The sequence below is a fragment of the Stegostoma tigrinum genome, chromosome 23 (assembly GCF_030684315.1).
Source record: "Stegostoma tigrinum isolate sSteTig4 chromosome 23, sSteTig4.hap1, whole genome shotgun sequence".
Classification (NCBI taxonomy): domain Eukaryota; kingdom Metazoa; phylum Chordata; class Chondrichthyes; order Orectolobiformes; family Stegostomatidae; genus Stegostoma; species Stegostoma tigrinum.
The window spans coordinates 43,597,938-43,612,405 of NC_081376.1; the positions used below are offsets into that span (position 1 = coordinate 43,597,938).

A 14,468-nucleotide genomic window follows, 5' to 3' on the forward strand; every position below is an offset into this window, starting at 1 on the left:
AACCCACAGCTCAGTTCCCCCCCAACGCCCCCAACCCACAACTCACGGTCTCCCCCCCACACACCCCCAACCCACAGCTCACAGTCTCCTCCCCCAACCCACAGTTCTCGGTCTTCCCCCCCCACAACCCACAGCTCACTGTCTTCCCCACCTACAGCCTTCTCCCCTCCATAACTCGGTCATCACTCCCCCCCAACCACAACTCACACACAGTCTTCCACCCCCTCCCACACACAGCCTCCCCCCCCCCCCACAACACACACCCCGCAGCTTGGTCACAGTCTCCCCCGACTCTCAGCTTTGCAAAAGCACAAAGACACCGACAGACCCGTACCAGCCCTTTACTACACAGTAAAGCCAACACACAACCCCCCCCCCCGCAAGCACCGCAGTAATTTCCTTTCTCCCCCCACCCCTCACCAAAGCTGCTGCTGTCAAACTGAACACTGTCACATTTCCAGACACAGCCCCCTCCCCCTTAAGTAAATGCTGTAAAACCCACAGGGAAACGGTCTGCACTCCGACCAGCTATCGAGAAATCACAGTAAATAATCACCAACACGCCCCCTCCCCGTCCTCCCCTTCAGTGGGGGGAGAGACGGACCGCGACTGCTTCACGTTATCCTCTTCCTCCCACCCTCCCTCTCTCTCTCTCTCTCTCTCACACACACACACACAAAGGACCAAGTTCCACCCTTCCCAAGGAAACGAATTTACACCCCACTCCCTCCACCACACCCATAAAAGAGACTAAATTACAATCTCCTCCCCCCCCCCCAACTCAACCCCAGCCATCACAAAGGGGATCAAGTTAAAGTTCATTTTCCTTTCAAAAAGGACGCTGGAGACGGTGTGGATGTGAGGAGTTCTGTTTCCCATCTCAGTAACGTGCCTCACAGCAAAAAAAATGCAATTTTCACAACGGCGTGTGGTTCATTCGCTCGCTTTTTGAAGGGACATTGAAATCGAGTGTGCCCCACGAATTCTCTGGGGAAAGAGGGATGGGGGGGGGGGGGTCTCTGCTGGCAGCTCAATACTGCTTTGTGTTTTTCTTACCCTCTCACCGTCAAAAGCAGTTCATGCTTTTACATTGTAGCCTCTCCATTCAGGGTAAGGAATATCTTAGATAAACCAAGGTGGTTGGAGTATGGAACTCGCTACCGCAGGAACTATTTGAAACTAATAGCAGAGATGCATTTAAGGTGAAGCCAAATAACTACATGCGGGGGGAGGTGAATATCCAGGAGGCTATGTTGTTGAAGCTATGGGGGATCTGTTTGTCAGATTATTAACTGGCTTATATTACAAAGATTTTAACCAAGCAATTTCCTTTTATATTCCTGCTTCCTATCGGAATTCCATTACCCATTCATGAGAGAACACTGATCTGCTAATAACCCTTGCACTTCAATTGTTCTTAAAGCCTTGGAAGCAGAATCTTCCCTCTGAGACAAGGAAAGAATGACTGGGTAACAGTTTTGAAAGCTGTGCTTGGTATGGATAATTTTGTCCACATTTATTGCTTATAGTAAGTTGCCTTGATGAGGTAACGGTTGATCTTTCTCTTGTACTGCTGCCCCAACAATGGTGCTCCTTTATTGATCTACTCAAGGGACACCAACAGTTCATTCCGTCCATGCTTCTCGATGCTTCCGAAAGGCAGCCAACATTATCAAAGAGCCCTCCCGGCACGGTTATAATCTCTTCCAACTTCTTTTGTCAGGCAGAAGATACAAAAGCCTTAATACACATACCAACTGGTTCAAGTACAGCTTCTTCCCAGCAGTTAGTAGACTTCTGAATGGACCTCTCAAATTTCAAGTCTAATGGTGATCCTGCTTTTTGTTCACCTTCTTTACAGCGGTAACTTTGTATTCCTTGCTCTGTTCAGTCACCCTATGATCTTTGTGTGATATGACCTGCCTGTACCGCACACAAAACAAAACTTTTCATTGTACCTGGTACATGTGACAATAATAAATAAAATCAAATTAAATAGTTGTCCAAGTCCCAATCAGCTTAAGCACAATGGGGTCCTCACCAACACCATTGACCATAAATATTAGCCTGGTCACCAGGAACAAAATCCTGGTCTTCCAATAATGTAATTTGATTCTTCATACCACTTGAGGGAGCTGGCAAGTCATTGGTTTTAAAGAACAAAATAAGGTTATGGGGTCAGTTCATTTAGCTGGACAGTTGGATTGCAATGCTGAGTGATGCCAAGAGCATAGATTCAATTCACGCACTGGCTGAGATTACCCATGTAGGGTTCACCTTCTCAGCCTTTACCCTTGCCTGAAGTGTGGTGACCCTCAAGTCAAACCAGCACCAGTGCTATCAGTTTAATGAGGGACCAGCCCCATGGTCCTGTAGAACTATGGCAACTTTACTATTACCCATACAAAAGAGTACACCTCCGACAATGCGACACTCACTCAGTATCATTCTTAACTGTAAATCTAGATTATATGCTCCAGTTCCTTGTGGAACTTAAACTAACAACCTGCTAACTTGAGAGATAGTAAAAACTGCCGATACTGGAGTCAGAGATAACAAGGTGTGGAGCTGGAGGAACACAGCAGGCCAAGCAGCATCAGAGGAGCAGGAAAGCTGATGTTTTGGATTAGGACCCTTCTGAATGTCCTAACATATTACATATATCAGAGGGCATTGCTAGCTTGAGAAACTGGTTTAAGGATCAGAGGTATCTGTGCCTCAAAACATATTCAGAATTTTATTTAAATTGCTGGATTAATTTGGCTTGTAACTGCTCAAACTGCAAAGTATTAAATGAGTGGATAAATGTTAGGTAATTTAAAAGCAATTGTTTTTGGAAATTGCAACATTTAAAAGGCTTCTGGATGGGTATATGAATAGGAAAGGTTTAGAGGGATATGGGTCCAATGCTGGCAAATGGGACTAGATTTACATGGGATCTCTGGTCGGCATGGACAAGTCATTTAGAGAATACAGTACTTAGTCAAAGTAAAGCAAAAATGCCCATGTAGCACATTAACAATAAACACATCTATATTGTTCAACGTGTTTAAATTATAAAAATTTTGGGAAAAAAATACTTTGACAGAGGTTGGAATCTTCTGCATCTGGAGGTGACAAACTTGGAGGTGGGAAGAGCATTTAATTAGGTATGGAGGTGGCACACACAAACACGCTCACTTTCTCACTATAAGATAACAAAGTGTGGAGCTGGATGAATACAGCAGGCCAAGCAGCATCTCAGGAGCGCAAAAGCTGATGTTTCGGGCCTAGACCCTTCATCAGCCCTCTGTGTTCATCTAGCTCCACACTTTGTTATCTTGGATTCTACAGCATCTGCAGTTCCCATTATCACTTTCTCTCTATATTCAGCCAAACTGGGGAAGGACATTCACACCACTTAACTAAACTGTTTGATCAGTTACAAACAGCCAATTGATGTATAAAGCTAGCTAAATGTGAATTTGCCAAAGCTCAAGTGACTTATCTGGGCCACGCTGTGGAACAAGGTCAGGTAGCACCTGGAGAAGGCAGAATAAAGGCTGTTTTAGATTTGCCCATGTTTAAGATAAAACACAACATTCTGTGATATATTGGCATGAATTAATTTTATTGGATATTTATTTCAACCCTGAAATGGCTTATTTTCACATATGTGTGGTTTTGGCCTTGGATCCCTGCAGCATTAATGGAAAGTTGGTTATATTGTTGGGCTTATGACTGGTAGAGTAAAAAAAAGTAACTCGCAAAATTAGAATGGACAGAAATATGCCAGAATGACTTTGACAAATTGAAATCTGTCGCTGCACCAATTTTAATGGCACTAAATTATGAGAAAGCATTCAACTGGCTTTTGATGCCAGCAGCATCACTGTGAGTGCTGTTTTACTACAAGAGGACAAAATTGGGATCAAATGTATTGTCTGTTATTTTTCAAAGAAACAGAATTCCTGTCAACAGAAATATTCAATGATGAAGGAAGAGACATTGTGTCTTATATTGTCTCTACATGTGTTTGAAATTTACACACCTAAGAACTCTGAGGAAACTGTTATTTACACAGATGACAATACTTTGATTAGTCTGGATAAATGTGGGACAAGAGACAGTGAGGACTGCAGATGCTGGAAGCTAGAGTCAATAACTATGGAGCTGGAAAAGCACAGCAGGTCAGATACCATCCAAGGAGCAGGAAAGTCAACATTTTGAGCCAAAACCTTTCGTCAGGACTGGGGACAGAGAGGCCAGCCCATAAATAAATAGCAGGGGATGGGGGTAGATGAGATGGAGATAGGTGGACGCAGATAGAGGGTTATTGTGGTTGGTCAGCCGGAAGGTGTTGCAGATGGATGAATAGGAGGATGGACAGGTTGGGGGAGGAGAAATTTTGAAGCTGGTGAAGTCAGCATTCAGGCCATTGGGCTGTACAGCTCCGAAGGTGAAATATGAGGTGATTTTCCTCCAGTTTATGATTAGCTTCACTCTGACAGTGGAGAAGGCCAAGGATGGATATATCGCTGGGGGAGTGGGATGCGGAGTTAAAGTGCACAGCAACTGGAAGGTCAGTTTGGTTGGTGTTTGCCGAGCGCAGATGCTGTGCAAACCAATCCCCGAGTCTGCATTTGGCCTTCCTCAGGAGATTACATTGGCAGCAACGGATACAGTAGATGAGGTTGGATGAAGTGCAGGATTTAGAAGGATTGTTTGGGGCCTTGGACAGAGGTGAGAGAGGATAAGAACTTAGAACTCTTTCAGTGGAGTATAATACTTTTAATGCACCTGGCAAGTACAATGTTATGGTGATTGTTTCTGAAGGAAACTAAATACCACAATTAAAATGTACTAAACTAGAGTTGTTATGAAACCTATTATATGTTTAAACCGCTACTGTAATAAAAAGTGTGTCAATCTTTTTTAGATAGGAAGTGAAAATACATATCAAGGATTCATTTTCACTTTTGAAAGCAGGTGTGATGAGGAGTTTATAATTTGTATATTTTAATGTCACTTTTGGAATTTCAATTTCAAAATAGAGGCAGAAGTTATTTCAGTGAGGTGTTTTTTCTCGAGGACATCCTTCTAAACAATGACCTAGATGCAACATTGTTTCACAGAAGGTGACTGTGGGCGCCTGTGGCATTAATAGAAAGTTGGTCGTGGATGTAAGAGAGATAATGGGAACTGCAGATGCTGGAGAATCCAAGATAATAAAGTGTGAAGCTGGATGAACACAGCAGGCCAAGCAGCATCTCAGGAGCACAAAAGCTGACGTTTCGGGCCTCTCTGATGAAGGGTCTAGGCCCGAAACGTCAGCTTTTGTGCTCCTGAGATGCTGCTTGGCCTGCTGTGTTCATCCAGCTCCACACTTTGTTATCTTGGTCGTGGCTGTAAGTTTGCTCGCTGAGCTGGAAGATTCATTGTATTGAAAGTTGGTTCTATTGTTATTTTTATGACTGGTAGAGTAAAACAAATAAGGCAATTAGTTTTGTTTCCTATTCAGGTTGAGCATTTTCTTGTTTCATTCGGAAGACACTGATCTTAAGCTTAGATACAATTTCAGTTTCTGACCTAGAAGATCGATTCAGCGCAGTTGAATGAACAAGTCACCTCAGCAGAATAGCTTAGTTTGTGAAACTTTGAAGCCAGTAGATTCTGCTTAGAAATCTGCAAGTTATGAGAAATGGGAAGGATTAGGCGCTTAGATTTGTGAAGCGGTCACATCTGCAGATCTCGAAAGGCCTTGGCAAAACTGTCTCCACAGTCCACAGCAAAATGAACCATCAGTTAAGCAGAACCCTAACGAGTACAGATAATGGCATTACTTCTCCAACTTTGAATCTCTGCAACAAATACTGAGGGGAAGTAGGTTGCCACTTTGTTTGGCTGTGCGTTTTGCAATCAATCTCACTGACGTACACAGTTAACTTGTTTTTAAAGTATTAATACTCTGTTTTTGAAAAACAATCTGCAGCCTTGTGTGACTATGTTGCAGTGACTGACCACAATGGTAACTAACTAAACAAAAAAAGAACTATCATGTTAAATTTCATTCTGGAATCTGACTTGTCCAGCTGTACCGTCAGCTGGCATCATCCCAATATTAATGCACAAAATATGTCTAGTAATCAATAGCTTTTGTTGCATGGTAACAAACAAAAGCAAGGTTTTAAAAAAATAGACAAAATTGGTCATGGTTTTACAGTTTTAATTGTTCAAGTGATCTGCAGCACTGCCTAGGCCAACATTTCCTGTCCATCCCTAATTAACCTTTAGATGATGATAGTGAGCAACCTTCTTGAACGCCTGCAGTCCATGCGATTCAGGTCCACGCACAGTGCTGTACAGGCGGGAATTCCAGGACCTGGCTAATTCAAGACAATTTTTCCTCCGTGATTTAGACATTTTATTCTGGAGAAAAACATGTCAAAGCCATTTTGTTTCAAGAATACCATATCTTTTTATGTGGCATACGGAACTCATTGCATGATTCCAGCATAATAAGATCATACAGCATCCAAGTATATTTGCGTCAACTTTGATAATGTTTTACTTTTGTTGACTAAGGGGGAGTTGCACATGTACTAATGATCTATTTGGTATAATTCACAAGTGACCAGCAAAGTTATGTAATCTTGCCATCCAGTAACTAAAATGGGATTGGTACGTTTCTCTATCAATCATTAACATGACAGACATGCATCAAATGGCATGAAACTCAGCACAGAGGAAGCCCAACTTGGGAGTATCTGCAGGCCCATGGCTCAAGGAAGGACTGTATTGGTTGACATTTTAACTTTATTTTTCTACTTTTATGTTAAAGATGACTGTAGTGCTGAACTTTTTGACTTATTTATTTCTTTATTCTGTAACTAAGTTTTGCACCTAAGATGGCACAGTGCATGGTGACATTGTACACTTTTCCTCGCTGCAGTCTCGCACCCATACTTGACAATAAAACCTAAATCTAAATGGAAATCTAAAAATCTGCCTGACATTCTGGCAAACGTTAGATACCTAACCTGTCAAGCTTGTTTTTATGAGTAATCCTGTGGGCACATGATATTTCACTTTCCATAACTTCACTTCTGTTTCATTTATAAATCAATTAAGATTCACAACAGATTCACTACCTTGTCACCTGGTATGCTCTAAGGTTTCAGAAAACAAGGAAACCTGGCATTTCAGAATCATGTCACATTAGAAATTCAATAAAAGTAGATTTGCTAAATATTGGCATATTCTGAAATGTTACCCACATGGCTTTATTAGGCAATATTACCCTAAAATAATACATATGTAAGAGTTTCATCAAACTGAGCAACAAACCTTTTTTCTTTCCTCAAATTTATATCAGATTTACAAATATTAACATCAAAGCAATTTGCATTTGGGTCGGATAAAGAACAAGGCAACTCCTGTGGGATTGACTTGGAATCTGTGTGTCTGATTTGAAGTAAGAGACACAACAAGCTTTTTGGCAAAAACATCGTAAATGTCGTAGCCAAGTGCACAATCCTCTATGAAGAGAGCTGGCAAGCTCAGGGTGAAAGTCCGAATATTCCCATCACTCGCTGTGCAGAGGTAGGCCACAGCAAATTGCCCATCGGTCAAGTTCCGTTTCCAGACTTGAAAGTCCCAGTCCTACAAACAGGAGTAAAAGAGCAGAAATCAACCTTCACCCTAGTAAGGTATATCAGGCTAAATCAACGTAATAAAAACAGACAGCCCCTCATTGCAGCCACACTGATGCTCTGTGAGGGGCAGGAAGGAATTGTTTTAATGACTGAATCTTTAGACAATAAATGTCTTGATCCCATCAGGCCCAGGGGAGGAGGCATCCAATTCAAGGTAAGCACTTTCTCATGAGGAGGCAAGGAAAAAGATATACTCCACACTTCTCAGCAGCAAGAGTGGCGAGGTCAGTATGTCTGTGTCAACATAGACTTGGGAGCACCAAAATCGGAGAACTAAATACAGAGACCAAAAGAAAAATTAGTTGGAATCCATTTGGAATAAATAAGGAGGAATCTCTGAGTCTGTCTGTTGAAATACTATTAGTTGCCAAGGCATGAAGGATTAGAATAGTCATTAAAATGTAAACGTCACAAAAAAAATGTTAAGGTCTGTTCTGCATTGAACTGATTTTCTAAAATGGGGTCTCTGTCGCCAACATGTTCGAGATGATGCCTAGAGCAATCTCTGCATGCGTAAACAGCTTCTGTGATGCTGTGTTTTGCTTCGGTCTGACTTATAGCTTAGATTCAGTGCTTTATAGGAGGTGTAAAGATTGAATTGGTTTTGCTTTGCTATGACTGCTCCATATCACCCAAATTAACCGTGGGTCTGACACAGATAATAACCTTACTCACCTCGAATGAATCTCGTGGACCACTTTAAAGCAAGCATGGACAGAGGATCGGTGTTGACTCCCGACACTTTTTGGAAGGATCCTATATGAAGTTGCTTCAGTGGTAATCCTACTGCAGCAGAGGATGTCCACTGAAACCTTTTTTTGAGTATGCAGTTGGGTAACAAGTCAAAAACTATAATGAGCCAAGTTGAGTGCTGATTTCAGGGAGTCTGTGTGATCAATATCTGGATTGACTTTTTTTTTAAGGTGATGTGCAAAAGCAGCAAGTGTGATGTATGGAAACACTCTTTCACACAGTGACTAGTTACAGTACTGAGTGCACTGCCTGGAAATGTGGTGGACGCAGTGCACTCGAGTCTTTCAAGAGGGCAGCGCATGTTAATTGAACAGAAAATGCTGTGCAGGGATATAGGGAATAGGCAGGAATTTGGCACGAGATGATAGAGCCAGTGCAGGCCAGATGGGCCAAACAGCCTCTTTCTATGCCATTGGGACTCTTCTTTTTCTGGGTAGAGGTACCATTTCAGTTGTCGTTGGTGTAATTTTGCACGCTTCCCTATCCTCCCCTTTCCAGTTTGTTTTCCATATGGATGTATACTGAAGCATAACTCTGGTTACCTTTGCAATCCTTTCACCTTGCAATACCAGGTGCTCCTGGTCTATGTGAATAAGCAACTGTTCTGTAGCAAGAACATAGAACATAGAAAAGTACAGCACAGTACAGGCCCTTCGGCCCACAATGTTGTGCCGTGGAATAATCCTAATCCAAAAATAAAATACATTCCCCTCAATTCACTGCTGTCCATGTGCATGTCCAGCAGTCGCTTAAATGTCACTAATTACTCTGCTTCCACGACTTCCACTGGCAAAGTATTCCATGCGTTCACAACTCTCTGGGTGAAGAACCTCCCTCTGACGTCTCCTCTATACCTTCCTCCTAACACCTTAGAACTATGACCCCTCGTGGCAGTCAGTCCTGCCCTGGGGAAAAGTCTCTGGCTATCGACTCTATCCATGCCTCTCATTACCTTGTACATCTCTAAGAGCCTTGGTATCATCAGCAATATTGCAAGGATCAGTGTAGGTTATGAAATAATTCCTCCGAGGCTGGTACCCCATTACCAAGTCACCCTTTATTTACGCGTGGAGAGGCCTTGACACTGATCCAGCTTCCTGAGAGCTAGCTCTCAGAGTAAACAGAACCTCTGGACACCCCTGCTTATGTCTGTCAGACAGGGCTCCCTGATTGGGGCTGTTAATCTGGTCCAATCAGGGAACTCATTCTATGACATCCATCTGGCTGATCTTATTACAGTCACCACATCCCTTCCCCTCAGAGTCCAAGAACAGTTCTTTTTATTACAGCTCCTACAGGGACATTTTAGCGCTGGGTCAGGTTCCTTCAATTATGCCTCAGATATGGTTGGCGTGTAACACACCAGTTGCTTGCCTCTTGTGCCCGGACCATCTCAGGAAAAATCCCTTCTTGTCTTCAGGTGGCAACGTCTGTGTTTCTGAGCTATCTTCATCACTTGACGGAGAAGGATAACCCGCAGGTTCTAAAAACAGTCAGAAAGGCAGATGAGGAGCCGGGCACATTTTGCTTTCGCACTGTTTCTCGTGGTCCACATGCTTGTTCAGGACTGTCGCACCTACCTGGGCCTGACCTCGCGTCGACCATGCCTTTTATCCATTCAGGGCCATTCCTGTGGTTCCTACTCCAAACTTTATCCACTGAAGTATGGTATCTCTCTCACTTAGCAGAGTCTGTCATCCAACACTGGCATTCCTCAGGCTGTTCCACCATTACCCCCGTTCCCCCCCACCCACACCATCCAAAGATCACCAAGGTCCAGGAACTTCAGGTTTAACCTGGTGTGGAGTCTCCAGTCCAGTAGCAACTCTGCTGGAGCTATGCTTATAGCTGTATGAAGGATGGTCCTATAATTAAATAGGATCTGGGACAGTTTGGTATCTAGTAAAGCTGTAAACTGTTTCTCTAAGACTGCCTTCAAAGTTTGCACTGCTTTTTCTGCCAGACCATTAGATGGTGGACAATATGGAGCTGTCCTTGTATGATGAATATCATTTGACTTTAGGAAATACTCAGATTCTCTGCTGGTAAATGATGGCCTGTTATCTGTGACCAACACTTTCAGGAATCCATGTATCGCAAAAAGCCGCTCAGTTTTTTTTTAATTGTCCCTGTGTTTGATATCCCCGCGTTAGAAGGGGTTTGTGGTCCATTATTATTACATGCAGCTACTTTGAATGGGCATCGACAATGATGAAGAACATTGAACCCATGAAAGGACTTGCATAGTTGTATCTGACACAGCTACGTCTGCATCCAATCCTGGCCACCAAACAAAAGTTCTTGCCAACATCTTCATTTTGGAAAGTCCTAAATGACCCTGGTAGACTCCAGCTGTATCTGATGGTGACCATTGCTCCCCTATAATAAAACACTGTCCTCTCCTGTGACCTGGCCTCTCCAGGTCCAAAAAGGTTTCACTTCTGGCTGTGACAGCCCTTTGGTTTCTGCCCATCACCACTCGCAGTTTCAGTTTTGCCGGGACCACATCCTTCTGCATCCAAAGTCTGATGTTTTCAGCTGTGACTGGAAGTCTGTCCAGAAAATTTAAAACCGTCTGAGTCTTCCAGTGGTGGTACCACCAGTTGTCAGCGGGAGGCAGCTGTGTGCATCCACATTTGCTGTCTGGCCTCCTGGATGGTGTTCCAGCTTGTAATTGTACGCACGTGGTATTAGAGCCCACCATTGGATTCAGCCTGAAGCTATGGGCAGGTCTGCCTTGTCTTCTTTAAGTAGACTTACAGGGGTGTGTGGTCCATCATAATTACAAATGTATGTTCATGTAGGTATGGGTGGAACCTCCTTATTCCAAAAGTGACCACCAAACCTTCCTTCTCTCTCTGGGTATATTTACATTCTGCAATAGCCAAAGTCCTGGATGCATACCCTATTGGATGTTCCTCTCTATTGGGCCACATAAGAGCTAATACTACCCCAATGCCACACAGGGGGGCATCACATGTCAGTACCTGATGTCACTTGGGATCATACTGTGCCAACACCTTAGAGGCTGATAACTGTTTTTTCACATCCCTGAAAGCTATGGCTTGGCCCCGTGACCATTTCCAAGGCTGACCCTCTTAACAGTTGATGCAAAGGTGCCAGGATGGAGGCCAGGTTATGAATGAACTTTCCATAATAGTTCTCCAACCCAAGCAAAGCTCCGGCAGTGACATAGGAACCAGGGCAACTTGATCATTGTCACTTCATCTTCCAATGAGTGTAATCTGGTCTTGTCAACTCTGAAGCCCAGGTAGGTCAACAGGGGTGCCTGGTACACACCTTTAGCTCTTCTAAGGCATACAGCTTCCTGTGAAAACCATCTGAGGACTATGTTCAATTCTAAGTGTTCTTTATTGGTCATCCCTGTTATTAGTACATCATCCAGATAATTGGCAACCTGGAGGAGACCTTGTAAAATGTTTTTCATTGTCCATTGAAAAAGGGCACACGCTGATAATATCAGTCTTGTATACTGATACTAACCCATATGAGTATTAATTGTAGCATATATCTGGGAATTCTCATCTAACCATAATCTGAAATATGCATGGCTAATGTCCTTCAGGAAGCTGGACATCCTTCCTGTTAGCATTTTGTATAAATCTATGCAAGGGATTGGGTACTTACCCAGCTGCGAGAAGTGGTCTACCATTTGTTTGAAATTCCCAAAAGAGGTGAACTGACTTGTCGGGCTTCACAATCAAACAGTGCTGCCCATTCTGCAAACTTTGTGATTCCTGCACTTTCCAGCCCCCCATAAGGCAAATGGCACAGGAACTGCTTCCTGGTCAACATGCAAGGTCGCCTTGGCTCCTTTGATAGTCCCTAGACCTTCCTGAAAAAAAACTTCTGTCTTTAATAAGGAATTCATTCAGGTAAACATTTTCTAATCAAAAATTGTTGATCCAATCGAGGCGAATCTTTCTCAACCAATTTCATCCCAAGCCTTTCATTATAATTAATGGTAACTGAACTAGCTGCTTCTCATAAGAGACCAGAACTAAAGTATTACCCTCAATCTGTAAAGGTTCCCTGGTATAGGTTCTCAGTCTTGCTGCGGTCTTGCACAAACTTAAGGGTTGGAGTCCAGAGTGACTTTTGTTAAAGACACTTCAGCAATAACTAAAACAGCCATGCCTGTAGTGACCTCTGTTAGAACCAGGACTCCCAAAACCAGTCCAGCTCATCCCCACCTCCCTAACCTGTCCTTCCTCGTACCTATCCCCTCCTCCCACCTCAAGCCCTACCCCCATCTCCTACCTAGCAGCCTCATCCCTCCTCCTTGACCTGACCTATCCTGCCCCTAGCTCCCCACCTACACTCACCTTTACTGGCTCCATCCCTGCCTCTTTGACCTGTCCGTCTCCTCTCCACCATCTTCTATCCACCGCCTCCTCTCTCCCTATTTATTTCAGAACCCTGTTCCCGTCCCGCATTTCTGAAGGGCCTAGACCTGAAAACGTCAAGCTTTCCTGCTCCTCCGATACTGCTTGTCCTGCAATGTTCATCCAGCTCTACACCTTGTTATCCCAACATTCAACTTGATGTTTATTTTGATTGGTTTGGATTTGGATGTTGCTAAGCAATGTAACTGTTCCAAATCAGATGCAGGTGGATTTTCCAGGGTGTGCCCTCTCCTGGATACCAGCCTAGGAGTTCTCTTACTCAGTTTATGACTAGTGGGATTCTTGCCATCTCTAGTCCACATACTGGCTGTAACTACAATGACTTCTTGGCCCAGATCCCAAAGAAAAGTTTAACCATTTGGCCGAGAGATGACTTTGTTTTGGGGTTTTGGTGTAGGCTGACCTAGAAACTCTTTCTTCAGCACATGCCCTGAGTGAGCCTTTGCAACTGCCTTCAGTAGTGTTCCCCAAGGCTGGGGAGGGTGTCCTCTTCCATCAGCATACTCTGCAACTCATTTGCTCCACTTTCAAATGAAGCCAGTTGTGGCACCTGTTTGAAGTCCAGCCAGCCTTCCACAAAAAAAAGCACTTTTGCATGGTTACATCATTAATCCCACATACCAAACAGCCTCTCAGAATCTCACTAAGGATTAAACCAAAGTCACATGCCTCTGCCAATCATCTTAACCTAGTCAAAAATGCCAATACAGATTCCCCTGTTTCTTGAATTGCTGAGTAAAACCAGTGCATCTCAGAATTACAGGAGTCTTTGGTCATAATATTCCATAACTAAATCCATCAACTTTTGTAAGGTATTAGTAGCTGGTGCCTCAGGAAACATTAGGTTCCTAATAACCAAAATGCAGCACATCCAAAAGCTTTCAGGAGAATTGCTTGTTGCTTTCACCTGCTCCAATGTCATTTGCCCAGAAAAAAATAATGCATTCTTTCCACATACTAGACCCAGGCTTCAACAGCAGGATTAGAGTCAAGCTTCCCAAATAAGGGCACGATGCCAGAAATGCTTACCCCAACTCAAAGACAACAGCTGCAAGTGAATTTCTTTAGGAGCATGCTTTTTTTTTCATTGCCACTGAAAAAAACTCCACAGAGGTTAGTATCTCATTGCCAAATCATCTTTTATTTATACATAGGAACTCCTTGGCAGTGATCCAGCTCTCAGAGTGACCAGAACTTCCTACACTCTTGTTTATATCTGTCAGCCAGGGCTCCCTGATTGGGGCTGTTAACCTGGTCCAATCAGGCCACTCATATTCTATGAGGTCCACCTGGATGGCCTCATTACAATCTATCCAGCACCTTTCCATAAAGGGATAATACTGATGAACACTGAGACTACTACTGACATCTCGTGGCCTCATTGCAAAATCAGCATAATTCATGCCACATTTGCTGGGGTAACCTTCCAGCAAAGAATTTCTGGGCAATTTAGTATCAGAGTTTTAAACCTGTCTAAAAAATATACAATTCCTCTTTCCCAATGTATCCATCATTTAGTGTCAGAGTTTTAAACTTTTCTAAAAGATATATAATTTGTCTTCCCCACTGTATCCATCATTTGCAAGTCATAGAT

General features: G+C 43.2%; 1 protein-coding gene across 1 annotated transcript in view; it reads right to left on the reverse strand.

Annotated features, from left to right (window-relative positions):
* Nucleotides 1–7,371: 7,371 nt before the first annotated feature.
* The window catches only part of LOC125462442 (alpha-N-acetylgalactosaminidase-like), a 32,624-nt gene continuing 25,527 nt past the window's right edge, over nucleotides 7,372–14,468 (reverse strand). The window contains exon 8 of the mRNA XM_048552496.2: nucleotides 7,372–7,641. Coding sequence (XP_048408453.2) covers nucleotides 7,372–7,641 — 270 coding nt within the window. The remainder of the gene's footprint in view (nucleotides 7,642–14,468) is intronic.